This window comes from Mauremys mutica, chromosome 10 (assembly GCF_020497125.1).
Source record: "Mauremys mutica isolate MM-2020 ecotype Southern chromosome 10, ASM2049712v1, whole genome shotgun sequence".
Taxonomy (NCBI): Eukaryota; Metazoa; Chordata; order Testudines; family Geoemydidae; genus Mauremys; species Mauremys mutica.
In genome coordinates, this window is record NC_059081.1 from 59360508 (window position 1) to 59381691 (window position 21184).

At 40.4% G+C, this 21184-nt stretch overlaps 1 protein-coding gene across 5 annotated transcripts in view; it reads right to left on the reverse strand.

Annotated features, from left to right (window-relative positions):
* Window positions 1–21184, reverse strand: part of RAPH1 (Ras association (RalGDS/AF-6) and pleckstrin homology domains 1) — a 178310-nt gene that overhangs the window by 89722 nt on the left and 67404 nt on the right. For all 5 annotated transcript variants that reach the window (XM_045032878.1, XM_045032877.1, XM_045032876.1 and 2 more), the window contains exon 2: window positions 4478–4597. In XM_045032878.1, coding sequence (XP_044888813.1) covers window positions 4478–4597 — 120 coding nt within the window. The remainder of the gene's footprint in view (window positions 1–4477; window positions 4598–21184) is intronic.

Consider the following 21184-nt stretch of genomic DNA (forward strand, 5'->3'; position numbering starts at 1 on the left):
CCTTGCCCCCCGCCCCCCCGCCGTGCTGTTTCTCTCCTCAAGCAAACACTAGCTGTGGACATTCATCCCCCTGCCTGCCTCATTCACAGCAAACAGTAACTGTGTTTGTTTTTTAGATAAGCAGCTCCGGGAGCCCCGAGTTCACAACAAAACAAAGAGAGGCATCATAACAAAACAAAGAGAGTTCTTTAGTTAAAAGCACTATGGGAAAATTCCGGAGATCAGTTACAGCGTAGTAAGATTAATCACTGTTTACACTGGCACTCCAGCGCTGCAGTCGTTATTCTCCAGGCAGAGGTGGAGTACAGCCAGCGCTGTAGCCAGGGAGATACAGCGCTGTATGTACCTTGCAAGTGTGGACGGTGAGTGAGTGGTGGTGGTGGCTTTACAGCGCTGCAACTCTCCAGTGTAGCCAAGCCCTTTGTTAAACTGACGAACTAATATAAGCTTGCAGTGTCCAGTGGGCGTAACTGGACACTGCAAGACGAAGGTTCCTAGGGTTGTGTCTGGGACTGGAGATACTGGCTAGTGTCATTCGGTTGCACAATCCAAGGAGCAGTTTGCATGCTAGAGGCTGCGCATGAACAGCCTAGGACTGGGGGTTCTCACAGCAGAGCAGGGTAAGGCTGGCTCCCAGAGTCATGGGCTGGAGTGGCCTGGCAGATCACCGATCCAGAGAACACCAGGGGAACGTCACATCTGTATACTGGTATAAAACTTTTAAAAAAAAATCTCCCATGTAGGCAGGCCCAAGTCTCCTAAAAGCAGAGTTTCATAGGAGGAAGTAAGTTTTATCTACTACCAGAGGTTTTATTTTAATTTTTGTTTCGGGATCCAGAGGTGGGGTAGAAGCTAAAGGAAAGAGATTCCCAAACTCTAGGGAAGGGAGATTTAATTCCTGAATGCATTTCAGCTTTCAAGGTAGCCATGTAGCATTGTTAATTAGTTTGGCAGTTGAACCTCACACACAGAAATAAGAATTTTACTTCTGTTTCTTTCTTATCTTCTTTCAACTCATTTTTGAACTGCGTGATATACATCTTTTTCCCTCCTCACCCAACACCAGTAATTCTGTCAGACATCCTCCCCACATTTTGTTTCAGTCTTTGCCCTCAATTGGGCTTGAAAAATCCAAGTGATAAAGGTGAATGTGGGCACCTTAAATCACCAATTTCTGCAGATTTAAATTTTCTCTTAGGGAGGAAAAAAAAGTCATTGCTATTCCTTATAACTGGAAAGACAACCATCCAAATGTAAACAGAATGTAAATCAGTGATGTACCACTGTCTTCCTCAGGCTGCAAACAGATGGCTCTAGTGCCTCTACTTTTATCCAGAGATTTCCCAAGCAGCAACTGAAGGAAAATGTGCCTATTTAGAAGCTAATAGGCAACAGTAAAACTGTCAAGAATCGTGTGAGTTTACACACTGCTGCTACTGGATACAGTTATGGCTATCAGTAAAGTTAGGAACTGGAGTTATTTGTGGGTGATGAGGACCAATATGGAAACTGAGAAGAGTAGGGGAGGCTTAATTCCTCAGACTGAACCCATAGTCTCTGGCCTATAGTTTAGACCTCTTGATAAAGTCTCATCTGCTTATTAAAAGTTTTGGTCAGGAGTACATACATTATGTATAATACAGAAATCAAGAGTTATCAAATTACTTTGTGTCCCATGAACATTTATATAGATAGGTTCTAGTGACAGCAGGAGAACAAGTTCTCACCTAAGCCTTCGGAAGGTGAATTGGTGAGTTTTATAAGACTGCTAAAAATGCTGGTTGGCTATAGCAAACCAAGAGAAAATCTTGAATGGAACCAAAACACAAAATAAGATACTCCTTAAAACCCTGGCACTAGAAAGCAGGATGTCCTGATGCTAACCACTAATGCAAAATGCATGAGTGCTAAATGGTATAAGGTACTGACTGCAAGTGCTACAGGGTTTAAGCAGGGGCGGCTCCAGGCCCCAGCACGCCAAGCGCATGCTTGGGGCGGCAAGCCGCGGAGGGTTGCCTGCGGAGGGTCCACTGGTCCTGCGGCTTCGGCGGATCTCCCGCAGGCAAGCTGCCAAAGGCAGCCTGCCTGCCGTGCTTGGGGCGGCAAAATGTGTAGAGCCGCCCCTGGGTTTAAGACTACATTTTGTAACACTTTTATGGTGTGTGTGTGTGTGGGGGGGGAGGCGGTTATGGAAGGCACAGTGAATTCAAAAGATGTCCTGGGCACCATCATAAAGTTTAAACATATACTTTAAAAAAAATTTCCATCTGGAAAAAATCTTACTTTGCGGTCCAATAAACATCCAGTGAACGTGGGAAAGAAAAATTCAGAGAAGACAGACCTGTTTTTCCATTGCTCCAATAGTCCAGCTGGGATAGAAAAATGAATGCACTAGGAATGTGTGCAGGGAGATACTCTGGATTTCTTGCAAGCTCTAATTATGCTCATGCCAAATCTTAACTGTGACCTCAGCCATGTTAAGGGACAATACATTTTCAAGTAAATGGACTGTGTGACAGTCAGATATGCCAATCTGTTGATATAGATAGAAGGGTGTATAAGGTCACTTAAGGTTTTGCATGAGAGCACAAGTCTGATGAAGTTGGGATACATATTACTTTTCAGTACCTGTGGGAGATGGAAGTGAAAACCTTATGAAGCGATGGAACGTATTGGCAACAGCACTGTGAGCAATATGAAGGTGGCAAAATAAAAAAAAACACAGGACACTTTTTCCTTAACTATTTATTTCCAGAATTTTGAGATTTTGCTTGGGTGGGGTAGGTCCTGATGCAAACTTAACTGTCAGTAAATGTAATTTTTGTCCATTAATAATATGCCAATAAATTCCAAGAAGTTGCGTGTACATTATGAAACTAATGGTGCATTATGAAGCTGAAGAGAGTTACGGGGGTTGAAGACTAAAAATCTGTTTTGAAACTCCTCCTCTTGCAAATGTCTTTGTTGAGGCATACAATTATTAATGGAGCCAATGGCTTTGCAAAAGGTTCCTATCTAGTTAACATAACTTAGATTCGTAAACACAAGATTGTGAAATAAATTTGCCACTAAAATAGTTTTCTGTTCATCTAGGAATGAAGATTTTTCATGGCTCTTTATCCATAGGCTCAGTCAGTGTGAATCCCATTGTAGGTACGCATGTGCCTCATACACATGAGATCGGTGTCTTTAAAATAGCAATATCCCCCAAGGCCTTGCATGCACCCTGAGCTGCCTCATGTCCAATGTGAGGGCATTAAAGGCAGAGCAGCTGAGACCTTCTCTTGGTCCCCCACAACCCTCCACTCTGAAGTCTATGATAGTTGAAAACTCCAAAATGCAGGTACAGGAGGCAGGTCACAGGGTCCAACTAACAAGAAAGAACCCAGTTACCACAGGGTAAGTAAAAGTTTTTTGAGTATGTGTCAGTGTGGATCCCACTGTAGGTTACTGGTAAGCAGTCTCCCTCGGGGATCATGAGATAGAAGGGTTTCAGCTAAACCAGTCAAACTGTGATTGAAGAAATGCTTTCCCAAATTTGGCCTCAGACTTGACCACTAAGTCAAAGAGTGAGGTTTAAAAAGGTCAATAGGTTACTCTGCAATGCTCCTTTGTAGATTTCTGATATCGGCACATTCTTAAAGTAAGTGGAGGATGCTGCTCGAGATCTGGTTGGTATAGACCTTAATGTTCAGTGGCAGAGGTGCACCAGCCAGCTGGCAACACAATAATACTCTGTTATCCATTTTGTTACTTGTATGTACAGCTGGGATTATTTTTTTCCCAATGTGCATTATTTTGTACTATCAAAGCTGAATTTCATCTTCCATTTTGTTGTCCAGTCACCCAGTTTTGTGAGATCCCTCTAACTCTTCGCAGTCAGTTTTGGACTTAACTATCATGTGTAATTTAGTAACATCTGCAAACATTGCCATCTCACTGTTTACTCCCTTTTTCAGATCATTTATAAAATATGTAGAACAGCACATAAGACTGAGAACAATGATACAGGCAGATAGCAAGATGAAATTGCTGTGAGGTGGACCTGGATAGAGGTGAACAAAATGCCAGCTTGCTTTAAGTATTAGAGAATCTTCAGTATCAATGCCTGGACTGAGTCCAGACCATATTTGGCTGCCTACACCAAAAACCTCTACTATTTAGATGAGTAAGTTTTTCTGGTCAATGTTGTCTTGCTCTGTATCAGGAATTCTTGGACCCGAGGGAGCAGTCTCTGTCTGCAGTTTTCAATCAGCCCAAGAGCATAAAGAGACTCAGAGCACATGTGCAGCCCCAACAGACACCGCTTTTCAAAAGACTCCAATCTCATGCACATGAGGTGCATGTGCTCCCTATAGTTGGATTCACGTTGACACATACTCTAAGAACATATTGAGACATTAAAAATTAAATGTGCAACATTGGTGCCAATTACTTATTGAAATATTTAACCCTTTTATTCAAAAGCATCCCTGACCTGTGTGAGTTTGTCCAGCTCCCCAAGCCATTGTCCAAACATCTTGTCCAGATCTTGGTCTTCCTTATCACTATCTTCTTCTGCACCATGATCAAGTTCTTCATCTGATAATTGCTCCATCTGAAACACAGAAGAAATATACCAGTCAATTTACACTCAGCATTTAAAAAGCAGCAACAAGGTCTCTTTGGAGGATTGCAATAAACTATTTGGGAACATTCTGCAAGACTGTAGTTCAAGAATCTTATTAAACGTCTATCTACAAATGACATCACTACACTGGGAAATGCCATCACTGACCAAAATCATGGAAAAACTGTACTACTAAGTAGACATTTGAATCTCAGATATTTCTGAGACGCTACTGAAACCTATGCAACAGGTACACTTTTTTTTTGGTAAGATAGTATTAAGTCGGATAAATTTTCTGCATTAAGTAAATATAGTTTCTGTTTTTACTCTCACAAGGCTGAAACAGAGACATATTAATATACAATAGAATCCGCTCAGTAAACATGCTTAGATTGGAACCCCATGTAAAATGAACTGGAGTAAATGTTCCATCTCACTCCAGTGCATTTTAGTTGTTTTTTCCTTCTAAGACTGACATTTCTTGCTACCATAGTCTGGTCCAAAACGTTACAACTGTAATCAACCCTGCATTTCAAGGGAACCATTACTATTTATTTGTTAACCACTGAGGTGCTTGGATTTATAACAGACATGGCCAAATTAGCAGCTACCCGAGTTTACAGCAGCTGAGCACCTGGCATACAGTAGTAATGAAAGTCCCCACCTCAAACAGTTTACAACATAAAAAACAGATAAAGAGAATATAGAACTCACTAAGAAACCCAGCAGGCAGGAATAACTTGGGGGGAGGGGATTTTTTTATTGTTATTGTTAATTTGCTTCTTTTGGGCACTGCAAAGTCAATGAGTATTTAGGAAAGATGCCAATTGAGAAAGCATGGTAGCACGAAGTGTTTAAGAGGCAGAATGGACAAAGGCAAAGACGGAAGCAGGATATGAAATCATCAGCTCTATTCTTCTCTGCTGAAAATGAGCAAAGGATGAAGTAGCATGAAGGAATTCCAGGTTCTGGTCCTGCCTCCTGATAAAAGTGAAGATATGAACTTCCTGAGAGCTCCTTCACAGTAGTTAGTCTCTCTGCTACTTTAGGTCATGAACGGAGGTTTGAAAACAATCCCTTGGGTGAAGAGGAGGGGACCTTTCCCAAGTAGGTCCTCTTCTGTTATTTACAGAGATTTTTGTATGTAAAAATCACATCTTTTTGCCATGTCCTTACACTGCTTCCTGCCATATCCATGCACGTGATTGCTCGATCATTGCACTCCGCCAAGTCACATGAAGATCATTCATGTTCAAGCAGGTGGCATGGCAGGAGATACCTCATTTTGAGGCTCTCTGCCACAGTCACTGGTATTGGGGCCACTGATGAAGACCCACTTGATCACTGCATCTCCAGACTGGCCAACTTGAGCGTGGAATCCATTATGGCAGTGCCATAAAGTCCAGGATTGATCTGCATCAGGTAGGTGATCGACTGGTAGGAGTCGGTGTGCACAGGCCATTCTCTACTCTTGTTTTCAATAACTGAACCCTTGTCTATTTGGGTGACAGTGTCAGCGATTTAATGGTGTAACTTCAGTTGATTCAGGTTGATGTCATATCATATAGAGGATGTCCTGGATCTGTGCAATGCTTTGTGTGTGCTACTGTACTAGCAACTTCCCTGCATATATCAGGAGGGAAATATCTGTGAGGATGCAGAGCCTGTTGACGTGAGTAGGCTTAAGACATCCTGTAATACAGAGGCAGGCAGTGGTAAATACATGTTCTAGCTTCTTCCATGAAAGGGATTCTGCCCACACTGCACAGGTATATTCAGGAATGGAGTAGCAAAGTGCCAGTGGTGATGATCGCAGAGTGGAGGGGTCTGCACCCTACTTTGATGTAACAAGCTTGATAAGAATGTTGTGTCATATGCTAACCTTGGGTTTAGTTTTTTCAATGTCGGCTCCAAAGGAGAGTGTGCAGTTGAGTAACACCAGCGCCGGCTAAACATGTAACCCTCTTCCCGCCGCTGTGTGAGGGGGCGCTGTGGCTTTGATCAGCTCCGGCCGGCCAGGAAGTGATGTCATTCCTCCTCCTGCCACCGAGGGCACGGCGCTGCTCCCTGCTGCTCTGGCTCTTCCCCAGTCCCCTGAGCTCTGCTGCAGGGACAGGCCTGCACTCACCGGCGCAGGGGAAGTGCAGAGACCCAGCCCCAGCCGCACCGCCGGTGAGTGGTTTCCCCCTGCCCTCCAAGCCAGCCCTGCCCCCTTAGAGGCCTGCTCCCCCACGGAAGCCTGGGACCCCACCCCACTCCTGTCCCCACCACAGAGGCCTGGGGCACCACACAATTAACTGGTAATTCATAAACACTTGTTTTAAACTTAAAAGGAAGCAGGCCAAAGCAATAATTTTTAAGTGTGGGTACTTGAAGTTAGGCTCCTAATCCCATATTTAGGCAACTGAAAAACAAATAGGCCTCTTCTATTTAGAGGCAAAGAGCAACTCCGGCTGCTACTAAATCACTGGGAGCTCATTATATTTGAAAATCAGCCCACTTCTTATTAAAGAGTCTAAATACGGATTTAGAAACCTAACTTTAGGTACCCAGATTTGAATAATTTTGGTCTTCATCAGCCGCTTAGCCATGGCAGCAGTTTACAAGCACAAAATTTCAGTAGGCAATGATAGTCTCCCTTCTACCTGAGCAGGTGAGAGAATGTATAGTTCCTGAACCTCCTGGCAGTGGCCCAGCTCTTCAAAATTTTATATTTACTTATTTTGGCATGCAGGCAAATGGTGATTTTTAACAGTTTATAATTCTGCTGTATCTGAATTTAGTTTCATAGGACAAAAGAAAAGACACTTCTTTAGTCATAAGGCTCTCTCCATGCCAAGTATCAAAAGGCACAGGCGCCAAATTACTCAGGTCCCGGGGGATGCTCAACCTTCGCTCCACACCAGACCCTGCCCCCAATCCCACCCCTTCCTCCAAGTCCCCATCCCCACTCCTTCCAGCCCCTGCTCCACCCCAGGCCCGTCCCCAGCCCACCCCTTTCCCCAAGCCCCCACCCCCTCCCCACCTCTTCCACTCTCGCTCTGCCCCTTCCCGCCTCTCTCCCCAGTGCCTCCTGTACACCACTGAACAGTTGATCCGCAGCAGGTGAGAGGCACTGGGCGGTCGGGGGGGGGGGGTGCAGAGCTGATCAGCAGGGCCTCGGGAGGGTGGAAGGCGCTGGAGGAGGGGGGAGGTATTGATCCGCAGGTCTGTTAGTGGGTTTTCCGTGGGTGCTTCAGCCCCGGAGCACCCATGGAGTTGGCACCTATGATTAAAGGTCTGCTACTAACAGTAGAGGTGTTATATGTTCTTTAAAAACAAAAACTAAAAAACCATAAGAATCTTATAGAAGGGAAACTGGTAGGCAACCTAAATATAGGATTCCCTACCAGCTCCCCTGTAATACACACAGGTGGTGACAATTACCGAACATAAATCATAAGTGTTCTCTGTCTCTACTCATTACACCACAAACAAAAAAAATATGGAAAAGGATTTCTGCAACTGAGTTTGAAATTAAAAGTGAGTCACCGTAATACTATTGTGTCAGACCATTTGAATGATACCAGCACCTAACACATAGAAAGTATAGTTACACAACCCAAGAACGCGTGCAGGACCACTATAGTTTTCATCCTTATGATGAGAGGAGACAAAAGCAAGGATTTTTTTATTAATATATTTAAGAACCCGTTCTTCTAAAGTGACATTTGTTGCCTGATTTGGGGAGGGTTAGTAGGGACAGTGGAATTTATCCACTTAATTTGGTTGTATGTAATAATTAATTTTCTAATTAATTAAGAGTGTTAGTAATAATTAATAGATATTAATAATATGGGTATGGCTCGCCAATATGTGTGATCAGAAGATAAAAGTTCGTCTTGAATCAGGCTACACAGAATTTAATACAAGGAGATTGGGGTGTATTACAGGAATTAGGACAGAGACAGAGTTTAGTCAAACAAGACCTTTTATTTAAAATCAACAAAACAAGAAGTAAATGTAAAATGTTAAAAGCAGTATGAGATTACAAAGTTACAAAATATCACAGTTCTTTAAGAGATATAATATGATATTATACAGTTCTAAATGTACTCTACAGCGCTAGAGTAAATTTCACACCTCTGCTAGAGGAAGTTACAAAGAAACTGGTTATAAGTAAAAACCCTCTTTTTGTTTAACCTAAATGCTCTAGCAGAAATGAGAATATGTTCATACTCACAACTTGAGAAGAATCAGTACTACGACTTAGTAATTAACAACTTTTCATAGGAGAAAAGGCTTCGAAGCAGGTTGAGACAACAAGGAAACAGAGAGATGTATCGCCTGCTCTAATGGTGGATTATCACACCTTTTATAGGAGAACTCCTTCCTCTTACGCCCAAATTTGGCTTTCCCCATGGAAAGGTGAGGGTACCTGTTTTTCATAGGCTGACCTTTGTATACGTATAATGACAACTATCTACGTATCTTGTGGTGTACTTGTTAGGTCCTTTTGCACCTAACTAAGGTGAAAGGTTAGCAGATATTCAGAAAGTCCCCAGACAATTTGCGTAGGTTTGTTTCCTATTATCACTTTTCTGAGTAAGGGTCTTAAAGGTTGCTTTCAGCGTCACAGAGGAAATAGGCCAGGATGTCTGGTTTAGAAGCTTCTAGGTATCTTGCGTTACAGCTATTGCAAATTTCTATTAATCTATGCAGCCTACACACTTTATCAAAAAGACATTTTATACAGACCAACATATTAATCCTCAGGGCTACATGCCCCCCTTTGACGGGTGGTTTACATAAAGAAACCCCGTCACCTAGGACTTAACATCTGGGGGGCCCTTTTTAGTTTCCATACCTGGGCAAATTTTGGTAGGTATCAGGAATGGGCACCATGTATATATATTCATCTTTATCCCCAGATGGTGCTCGTCTGTGCATTTGTTTAGGTGATTGTCTGGGTGTCTGTCTAGGTCTCTGCCTAGTTTTTGGCTTGGGTTTGTTGCGTTTTATACAGCATATAACCTAACATAAGGAAATTAATCACAATCCCAATTCCTTGGATAATTATCCATACTTCTAATCCGAATTTTTCTTTAGAAGTTGTTGCAGGCTCATTCCCTTCATTCATTAATTGGGTAATAACTTGTTGGGCTTCATCCATATTATTAGTAATTTGAATGAGGTGAGTCTCTTTACGAGTCATTAAGGATTTCAGTTGCAACCCTAATGGTGGAATATAAGCCAGAAAAGTAGGTGTACTTTGAATAGTTAAATTCTGGTAATCAGGGTTAGACTGAATAATGGTAATGTTCTCAAAAATAGGAATAGGGGAAATAACTTGATTTCCTATTACCGTGGGCTGCTTTTGGGGTAAAACAGAAATTTGGCTCTGTGACAGGACACTCCAAGGGACCATACTGGTACCTTCTTTTGGTTGGTAACCACGCAAAATTGGTTCCTTCCAGCATAAGGTCACCCTCTCCATCGGAGTCTTCCATGTGGTCAGCCTCACCAGGCATGACGATGATGAATTCTGTGCTTTCTCTCCCTGTAGTCCACACAAAACAGTGTCCTGTTTCAAACACATTACAACCTACAGATATACTGGGGTCCTTTTTCAGAACAACAGGCCATCTGTGGTACCTCCAAGTCTGAGTTGGAGTGTGATAGACTACCATGGGAGGTGCATTAATGCGTTCCCTGTAGATGTCATCTTCGAGGTGACCTATAGAATGGATAGCAGCCAATTGCCTGTAACACATCTCTGTCTGGGTCAAACACTGGTAACGAGACCGTGAATGAAACATACAAAGATCGTGCCATTATACACTCTTTTGTAAGAGAACAACTGTCTCGGTTGGGGTGAGGTGTCACATCCTCTCTCTCAAACATACACCCACTGAGATGCAATATGCTGGCATGCACCAAACAAGTGGATCTTTCCTTTTCCAGCTTCTGAAAACATTTAGGACAATACCAACTCATTAGTTGTTCATCCTTAATTAAGTCAGGGACTTCTCCTAATTTTAAGGATCGCAATGCATCAGTAATTGTGCTTACAACATATTCCCCATATGCAGAACATATAATTTCTTTCCCCAAATGCTGATCTCTTTTTCTGATCATTGTTTAAAGAAATTAACTGGTTAATTTTCTGTTGAGTTTCATTAAACAATTGGGTTATATCATGCATATTATAAACAGTAAATCGTATCTTCCTGTGCCAATCCCTTTATTCCCTGTAACATTGGATTGACTACTCGGTTAGCTTCCTCTTTTAACACATAATCTATATGCTTGCGGATTTTTCCAATATCCGCTTGGTTCCAAATTGACATTCCTGCACCAAATAGTCCTGTTAGGGATCCTAAACCTCCAAGGAGATTTAAGCTACGTTTTCTCCTAAGAGTTGGTGACTTAGGGACTTTATCATCCTTCAACAGAACAATATCCCGCACTCGTTGCTGATAGGCTACAATCCTATCCACAAGTCGTACTGAGAAAAAGGAAGCTACTTTGGTATGCTGACAATAGCTAAATTCTCCCAAGTACCAATTAGACAAATTTAGCACTACAGGAATATGCATAAATTGAACTTGATTAATTATTTTCCCCACCAAATTTCTATTAATCTATGCAGCCTACACACTTTATCAAAAAGACATTTTATACAGACCAACAGATTAATCCTCAGGGCTACACATTGCCCCTGCCATTTACAAGAGCAGTACAAAGCACCCAAAAAAGCTAGAGTGCTAACACGAAGTCCATAGTGACGTCTAACATGCCACATTACATTCTTTCATGCTAACCCTTGAACACGTGTTCATTGCCAGCAACAGACTTTGCACTAAAAGAATTCAACTCTCTAGTCCAAGGAATTCAGCTGACCACAGTTAAGCAACATCACTCAATCCACCGGAAATGGAGTCTCACTGCATTACAAATAGCTGACGCTACACATCTGTAAACAGAAATGTTGCTTAAATGAGCCACAGAGAATGCCAGCAATATATCCCATCAGAGTTTAAATATTGGATACTCTCCAGATTTCTTCAGCAATGTTATAATACACTGTATGCTCACTGCATGAAGAAAACCTCTCCCTGAAAGAGACAGTGACAGCTGTAAGATTTCATTCCCAACCGCTTTTATGCAAGAATTAAAGAGGTTATGGTGACCATCACACAGGAAGGAAGGTTTAACCTTCTACATATTCCAAAGGTTAACTATCCATCCATCAAGATTCATTATTATTAAATAGGTACTGGCAATTTCTAAACATTCCACCTCTGGGCATCTCACTCACCTCAATATACTAGCATGGTTCAGTTGGTCTCATGAGACAAACATATAATTTTAACTTTTACAAGAAGCATCCAACCATAGATAGTTTTACATTAAACCACTGCAGCTATACATTTGATCTGACAACTGTGAAAAAGAACAATAAGTCTATTCAGAAAAGGCCAAAGCTCTGAAATGCAATGGAAACCTGTTTATCTAACATCTGATTTAGTGGCTCAAATAATTTAGTAAGTAAGTAGCTTTAGTATCCAAACCTATTTACTAATTTTCTGTGGCTCTCCTTTCTCCCTAATAAGTTCTCCAAGCTACAAAGTCAGCATCATTGCAACCAATTCCCTCTACAATTCCACCACTCCTCAAAACACCCAAGACCTCCACCAGTGAATCCTGCATTCATTCCAAAATGCAAAATTTAAAAAAGGTTTAAAATTTCCAGGAGGAAAAGACTAGCAGCACAGGTGATGAACTGAGAATAGAGCATCCAATGGAGTGGAACAGATCAGGGCTGGAGAAGCCCAACAGACACTCTGAGGAGTTTGGTGGGGAGAAGAGAGAGGCATAAACATGGGAAAGAAGGCTTCTCTCCCAAAGAAGTGAAACAAGAAATAGATAAATAAATAGTAATAATAAAATAAAAAAAGGATGTGTATGGCTTGATTTGGCCAAATCTTGAAATATGTTGCAATTTGCAACATAAATTAACTAAAAGGTACTGGTTACCTTTTAGTTCAAAATAGCATAAATTTGAATCTTTTTACAAAATTCTAATACACTAACTTCTAGAGAAACAAAGTCATGGTTTGAACTGTTACAAATACTGAAGATATACAACTAATTAGATGTAGGACTACTACATCTACGTTTAATCAAAGGGCATAAGCAACCTGGGGAACATATTTGCAGAGCTGCTGTAGCTGTGTTGGTGAAAGGGACAAGCTTTTGAAGAAGAGCTCTGTGGAAGCTCTAAAGTTTGTCTCTTTCACCAACAGAAGTTGGTCCAATGAAAGACATTACCTCCCACTCATCCTGTCTCTCTAATGGGGAAGGTATTGTATTTACTGTATTAGAGAAGGATATTTACTGTGGCCAGTAAAAAGTGAGATTTTGTTTCAGAGAGAAACTATTCAAATCAATCATATCTAAAAAAAAGTTGATTTTTTTTACATTTCAACTTATAAAACTAAGATTTTTTTAAAAAAATACTTTTCATTCATGTTTTATTTTCCCCCATATCATTTTACTTGGCTAGTGAAATGGATCAGTTTCATTTTCCGTTTCTCATGCCACAACCTTTTTTTTTTTAAAATAAATTATTTTTGAGCTCCCTAAAGTATTGATAAGTGCTGCACACCCACACGCATATGCACACAAGTCCTCTGTCCCAAAGAACGTACTGTTTTTAAACATAGGAATGCTGTTAACTTGAATCCAAAGTAAAAAAGTTAACAGTAATTTCAGGTACTACAGCTGTGCCCTTAAATCTCCCTTCCAATTTCTGTGATTTAAACAATCAGCTTTTTTTGGGGAGGGGGGAGGAGAGGGTTGGGGTTATGTTCCTCTTCCCTTGATGTCATATGAAAGACGCGCGCGCACGCACACACACACACACACACACAAGGGGAGACTCACTGACTACACAGGGGTAAAGATACTAACTTTACACAAAATGCTGTCGTGCACAAAAATATTTAAACAAGAACTTTTTTGCCCAGTTTGTCTTAGTAATCTTAGGTGTTTACTTGGAATAAAAGTTGGTTAAAAAATAACACAAAAACTGTTACTTAAATTGATAGTGTATCTTTAACAATGCTATTACATTTGAGCATTAACACATTTCTATTCCTATTGTCTGGTTAATACCTTTAAAAAAAAAAGATTAAATTTGGAGGCTAAGGTATTTGGTGCTTTTTATATAGAAATGTAACATACAATTACACACACACACACACACACCCTTGGGAAATCTTACTGATGTAGAGTGATCAAATATATGGAAATTATGAAATAATATAGGCAGTACTTAACATTTGCAGGGTTTTACGTGGCTAGCCTCTTCGTCCCTTACCCTTCTTTTGCTGCCCACTATACTGTGACAAAACTGTATTTTGCAATTAATTTATTCAGTAGCATTTTTCATAGTTTATTCTTCCAGTAGAAGAGAGTATCTAGTAATTATTACTGCATGTTTATGGAGACCTGATCTAAAGGAAATAGTATCCCCCATGCTGCAAACTGCTCCTCTAATTATTTTAACGTGACATCAGACACTTTGCCCTAATTCTATTTACTCAGTAGATAAAATTTAGCAGCCCAAGAAAAGCTTTTACAAGCACAGTACTGTGTTACATCAGGAAGCCTGGTACTAAAATTCTGTGCTGTCTGCCAGCTCCTTTGCAGTCCCACCCAAGCTATCCTAACATCAACTGTATTTCCTATAAGTCAGTGTCTGTTCCCAAAAAGCACACTAAGATGATCAAATGTCTCATCTCATTTAGATTTAAACTCACTCACCTCACTGGCCCTGGAAGGTGAATATTCTTACCACAAACCCCATTGCTGATAATGGACACCGCTGAGTGACAAGTTTTGCCAACATAAAGTGCTGGTGTAGCCATGGCCCAGTCTGCTCATATAGAGTACAATGCAGGATCCAAGGTCTTGGACTCAACTTGCCATATTGTTCACAACAAGTCAGAATTTACTTGCTTCTGGAAACCAGAAAATTTTTTGACAGAAATTATTAGTGATTCTGGGTATCTCCATTTGTGGGTGTCATGACGCACGTTAAAGGGGCCTGACTGTCCAAAATTGCTGAGCAGCTGCCCTCTAAAAAAAAATCAGGACTCTAAGACATCTCGGGCTTTGTACCCAAACATTGAAGCAACAAAAATCCCTGGACACTTTTGAAAATTTTGGACCGTTAAGTCTAACTTTTCATAACAGTTGATTATTTTAGTCCCTTTCCATTTCTAGATTAGAACACAGCTGACAATTTATCATAATAGTGTCTTTAGAAGCCTGATATTCCATTTTTCTAGACCCTCCCTAAGAACCAGTTTAATGGCAAGGGAATATTTCTTTCTTTTCCTAAAATCTATTATAATGTCAAGTTTTAGCTTTTTTGGGAAGGTACCTTAGTAGGGTTCATCAAAATTAAATACAATAGCTCACATCACATTTTTGAGTTTTTTCAAATTCAATTCTCATTTCTAGGTTTTCTAGAACACATATTGATAGGACTCTTCTAAACTATCAAAACTTGTGTTGATGAAATGGTGAGAGAATTGGGAATATCAGTTTCTCTTCCACTATTATAGGTTTTCTATATGAAAGAAAAATAAAAGCAAAATTCTATAGAAAGCCAGAAAACAAGATTTAAAACAGGAATGACATACCGAGACTGACCAATACTGTAGGCCTCACTACACTAGAAAGACTACTTTGTTGTAGGATTGCGTTGGAATAAGAGCCACCTTCTTCCCTAAATAAACTGGCTATGAAATTTGCTTCCAGACTAACTTCAAACAGTTTTCAATGCATATAAAAATATGGGTTTGTTATTCTACTTTATTGCTTTATGGAAAAGTACTTCGCTCCTCAGAAGTAGCACTTTGTAATCATTTACATTTTCAGTTACACAATTAAACACTCTTAAATTAGTAAAAACTCATCCACCGTTCAGGAAAAGTATTTAATGCTGTCATGTTTGTTTTTAAGCAAAGCATCATCGTTTTTAACCTATCAAGGCCAATATGAGACACAAAAGGTTTTAAAATGTGTGAGAACACAGAAAAGACCATTGAAAATGAAACTTCAAATGAATTAAGGTTAGCAACTTAAAATTGTGTGTCAAAAGCAACCTCCATTTCATGATTCAGAATTTTCTTAAGTAAGTTACAGTCACAGTAAGATAACAGCTGATCTTTGGGGCCCGAGGCAAGTTTGAGTCAAAATGAATTAAAAGTTCCTTGCCATGAAATACAATTAAGACTAATGGCATAGTGGTACAAACTCATGCCATCAGATAAGGTGAATACGGTCATGATCTACTCCAGTTGAACCCAACAGGATATTGTAGTAGGCATCATGAACAGTAAAAAGTATGTTCAGGATCAGACTCTAAGGATTTGTCTACACCAGTGGTTCTCAACCTTTCCAGACTGCAATACCCCTTTCAGGAGTCTGATTTATCTTGCGTACCCCCATGTTTCCCTTCACTTAAAAACAACTTGCTTACAAAATCAGACATAAAAATACAACAGTGTCACAGCACACTATTACTGAAAAATTCCTTACTTTCTCATTTTTACCATATAATTATAAAATAAATCCATTGGAATATGAATATTGTACTTACATTTCAGTGTATAGTATATAGAGCAGTATAAACAAGTAATTGTATGACATTTTAGTTTGTGTACTGATTTCACTGGTGCTTTTTTATGCAGCCTGTTATAAAACTAGACAAATATCTAGATGAGTTGATGTACCCCCCCAGAAGACCTCTGCATACTGCCAGGGTACATGTACCCCTGGCTGAGAACCATTAATCTACACTATACTTATTTGGGAAGTCTATCATACAGTTACCACTGGTGACAGAATAGAAAACAAAAAACAACCCTGCAATACATTCAAAAGGCAGAAGGCCCATGATTAGCCACAAATGATATGTTGTTTTTTTAAAATAATCCACATGCTACTGTAATAAACACTATAAAAATGGGGATACCTCAGTGCCTACAAACAAGAGAGATAGTACTATCAACTAGGTACTGACAGACAAGCCATCCTTTGGCCAGCTAGCCTCTGTTAAATCTCTATTTTTATTTTTTTTAACTGATTGGCCTTTTCTGGTTAAATGCCTGTTATTGCGGACTTCCCTCTATTAAAAAGACATAATAAAAAACAAACAGAATTAAATAAAAGATACTAGGGTAAAGTAACATTCATGTTGCATAAAGTACTTAAAAGTCATATATTTGAATAAGCAACCTCTTATTTAAATCCAGCCCGTTGGGCATACATATTCTGGCTGACATTTTCAAGGGAGCCTAAAGGAATTGAGTGCCTAACTCCACTGGGTTCCTTCACCATCATCAATTTTGCTCATACTATTTTAGATATGCCAGTGTATCTAAGGTTGTGGAGCCAAGTGGACTTTCTCTTGTACACAATCACACCATTAACTATTCCATCAACATATACTACACACACACAGGGCACAATAAAGGTAGCAGTTCAGCTTTAACTTTCTCGTTTCCTGATTAATGCACAATGCAGTGTTAAGGTTGTGCATGTAACAGTTTTTTTGCTTGGTTGCTCATGGGTTCCCTCCCCCCCTCCACATTTAATATAAATATATACAGACAGATAAAATGGAATGTTTTCAGGCAATTAGAACACAAAAACCTTGATCAATCTTCAAGGAAACTTAAATGTATCCCTATTCACAATATCAGTACATCACTGAGAAACTAGACTCTGCTGTAGTTTATCCAAAAGGTGAATCTTAATTCTCACTTTGAATTCTCAAGAGTGGACTGGGTTTCTGAATGACTTCAGGCTATAAAATTGTGGCTAATAAATCAGACAGCAGATGAAAGCTGAGCCAACATTAAATTTGCTCTATGGAAAGCTATCCAGGGCCTGAACAAAAGTTATTCACAAAGTTCTAGCAACGGATCAAAATTAGTTTCAGTATACTTTAATATTTACTTTATTCTTCTTAAATATTGAGTGTCCACATCACAGGGACCAAAATAAATTCCAACACATTGGACTCCGATGCCATTCAGAACCCATCAAACTTTTCAACAGTAAAAAAATTCTTACAATTTGCTGTTACTGGCTTCAAGAACAACAATATATTCAGCAGTTCTATCTTTAAAAGCTGAAGGGATAACAACTCTGCTTGAATATTTATGAGCAGAAACCTGGAAATTTACATAAAAATATTCAACATTCATTTTTCTTGACAAGACTGAAAGAAGGGTAGTTAGACAACAGCCTTAGGAATCTCCTCCAAACAAATCTTTTCACCAGATTTCTACTTAATTTAAAGCATAAATAGAAAAGAGTACCCCTTTCAACATATTATCCGAAACAGTGTTAGAAGCATAGTTCAGATAAATGAATACTTTTTAGTTCTGTTACTTAATTTTAGATGCAGCAGACACAGAAATCCCTAAATGTGGCCTGGTGTTTGCATATTATTACTTAGCCACAAATGTAGCTAGATAACATATATGGTACAAAATATTTGTCAGTCACAAAATTCAAATTCAAACCACCATATAAACAAGAATTATCTTTTTTACATAAAAGTCTCCTGAAAATCAACTACTTTTAGACACAACTTTACAAAAGTTATGCTTCAGGTTATAATTTTCCAGGCTTGTTCTCACCTGATCAGGTGAAAACTTAAGGAAAGTTTGATAAAAATCCTTTGGCGGTTTCAGTTATCCAAGTATGAAAACGAAAAGGCTGTTTACAAATTGTCAGTTATTTTTCCACTTAGGTGTTTTATGGAATAATTAAAATATACAATTTAATAGTTAAAATTCTGCATTTATCAAGTCCACAAAATAATGTCCATTGACAAATTTTAAAAAACAGATTAAAAGGACTAAATGTAACGTGTAACGATGGTACATTGTTTTAAAACCACTTTTAGCATTAACCTAGATTAGAAAACTATAGTTCATTAAGTCTACATTTAAAGATGTCTTGCAAAAGGAAGACGAACATTGGGCATATGCTGTTTTTCACTTCTTTAGGATGTACAAAGAATGCCTGATTATATTTTAATATCAAATTATGAAAATCTAGCTTGGGCACCTAGGACTGGAGGAACTATTGAAATGGTGGCACAAGGGAGGAATTAAATGTTGAACTAGTAAGAGGATAAGATTTTTTCCATCTGAATATTTAAAACCCTGTTTTGTTTGGTTTATAGATTCTTATTCAAAATGTTAATTAGTCAATGAAGATTTAACATTACCACCACTTCAGATATGTTAAGATGTCATCATAAACATCTCTTGTACTTTCTTTAATTCTCCAATAAAAACTAGGGAATATCAGCATTTACATTTTTGAGTTTTCTACATTAACAGAAAAACAACACATCTTCTCAGGCCTTTTTAATACATCAAAGCAGTAAAAAAGACCAACTTTTAAAAAATCCTTTGTGGGTCACATTTAAACAATAATGTAGTGCTTTATTTCAATATACAGTCGTTTCAATACACGTTCATATGGTTCATGTGTTTTATATGGAGCATATTAAAAGTCACACACTATATATTAATTTCATTTGGTGATCATTTAATGTTTCATTTGGCATTGAATTTTTTTTTTAAAAGTATCAAAAATGATGAAACATTATGGCTGACAAACCGAGTGCAAGAAAATCAGGTAATTCAATTGTCAATTCCCTTAACAGTGTAAATTGTAATTATGAGGAATGGAGGGGAAGACATTGCCTCATTCAGTACACAGGATAGATAATGATTAGGGAATGAAATCAGGCTTGTATAGTCAAGGAGATGGTTTTCCATAGGACTCCTGCCCTCATTTGTTGCAAGGTGTGTAATGAATGAAGCAAAGAACTTCAGAAGAGAAAAGGATGATGTTATGGTTAAGGATGTCACCCAGGAGAATAGGATTCTCTCCCTACTTCTCCCACAGCGTTCCTAAATGATGCTGGACAAATCACATAATCCAAACTATTTAAAGATGATCATTAACCACGTGTTCCTCATTTTCCAGATGCCAAATAAGACACAATTGGGGTCAGATTTCCAAAAGTGCTGAGGACTCAACTGTAAATGAAGATGGCTGGAACTCTGCTTTAAACACAAAGTGCTACAAAAATGCAAAATACTCTGGAAAAAAAAATCAGGTCCTTTATATCTCAATTTGGGCACTGAAAATGAAATCTGTCTCAGCTTCCCATCTGTAAAACAGGAATACTACCATCTAAACTTATAGGAGATTTGGTGAATAAATTCATTAATATCTGAGAAAAGACGGTTACTCACCGTAGTAACTGTTGTTCTTCGAGATGTGTTGCTCCTATCCATTCCAGTTAGGTGTGTGCGCGCCGCGCGTGCACGGCTCTCCGGAACATTTTTACCCTAGCAACTCCGGCGGGCCGGCTGGGCGCCCCCTGGAGTGGCGCCGCTATGGCGCCTGTTATATACCCCAGCCGGCCCGTCCGCTCCTCAGTTCCTTCTTGCCGGCTACTCCGACAGTGGGGAAGGAGGGCGGGTCTGGAATGGATAGGAGCAACACATCTCGAAGAACAACAGTTACTACGGTGAGTAACCGTCTTTTCTTCTTCGAGTGATTGCTCCTATGCATTCCAGTTAGGTGATTCCCAAGCCTTACCTAGGTGGTGGGGTCGGAGTGAGACGTGGCAAAGTGTAAGACTGCGGAGCCGAAGGCTGCATCGTCTCTTGATTGCTGCACCAACGCGTAGTGGGAGGCGAAGGTGTGGACAGAAGACCAGGTGGCCGCTCTACAGATGTCCTGGATGGGGACATGGGCCAGGAAGGCGGCCGACGAGGCGTGCGCTCTCGTCGAGTGAGCAGTGAGGCGGCATGGTGGCACACGAGCAAGCTCGTAGCATGTCCGAATACATGCCGTTACCCAGGAGGAAATCCGCTGGGAGGAGACCGGCTCGCCCTTCATGCAGTCGGCGACTGCTACAAACAGCTGGGTCGAACGCCGGAAGGGCTTCGTCCGCTCGATGTAAAAGGCAAGGGCCCTGCGGACGTCCAAGGTGTGAAGCTGTTGCTCCCGAGGGGAGGCGTGCGGCTTCGGGAAGAAGACCGGGAGGAAGATCTCCTGGTTGAGGTGGAAGGCCGACACCACCTTAGGGAGGAAGGCCGGGTGTGGTCGAAGCTGCACCTTGTCTCCGTGGAAGACGGTGTATGGTGGACCAACCGTTAGAGCACGGAGCTCAGAGACTCGTCTCGCTGATGTAATTGCGACGAGGAAGGCCGTCTTCCAGGAGAGGTAGAGCAGAGAGCACGTGGCTAGAGGCTCGAAGGGCGGTCCCATAAGCTTGGCCAGCACGAGGTTCAAATCCCAGGTCGGGGCAGGACGCCGCACCGGCGGGTACAAGTGGTCCAGGCCTTTAAGGAAGCGGGAAACCATCTGGTTGGAGAAGATGGACCGACCTCCCATAGATGGACGAAAAGCGGACACTGCTGCCAGGTGCACTCTCAAGGAGGAGACCGCAAGACCTTGCTCCTTAAGGTACCAGAG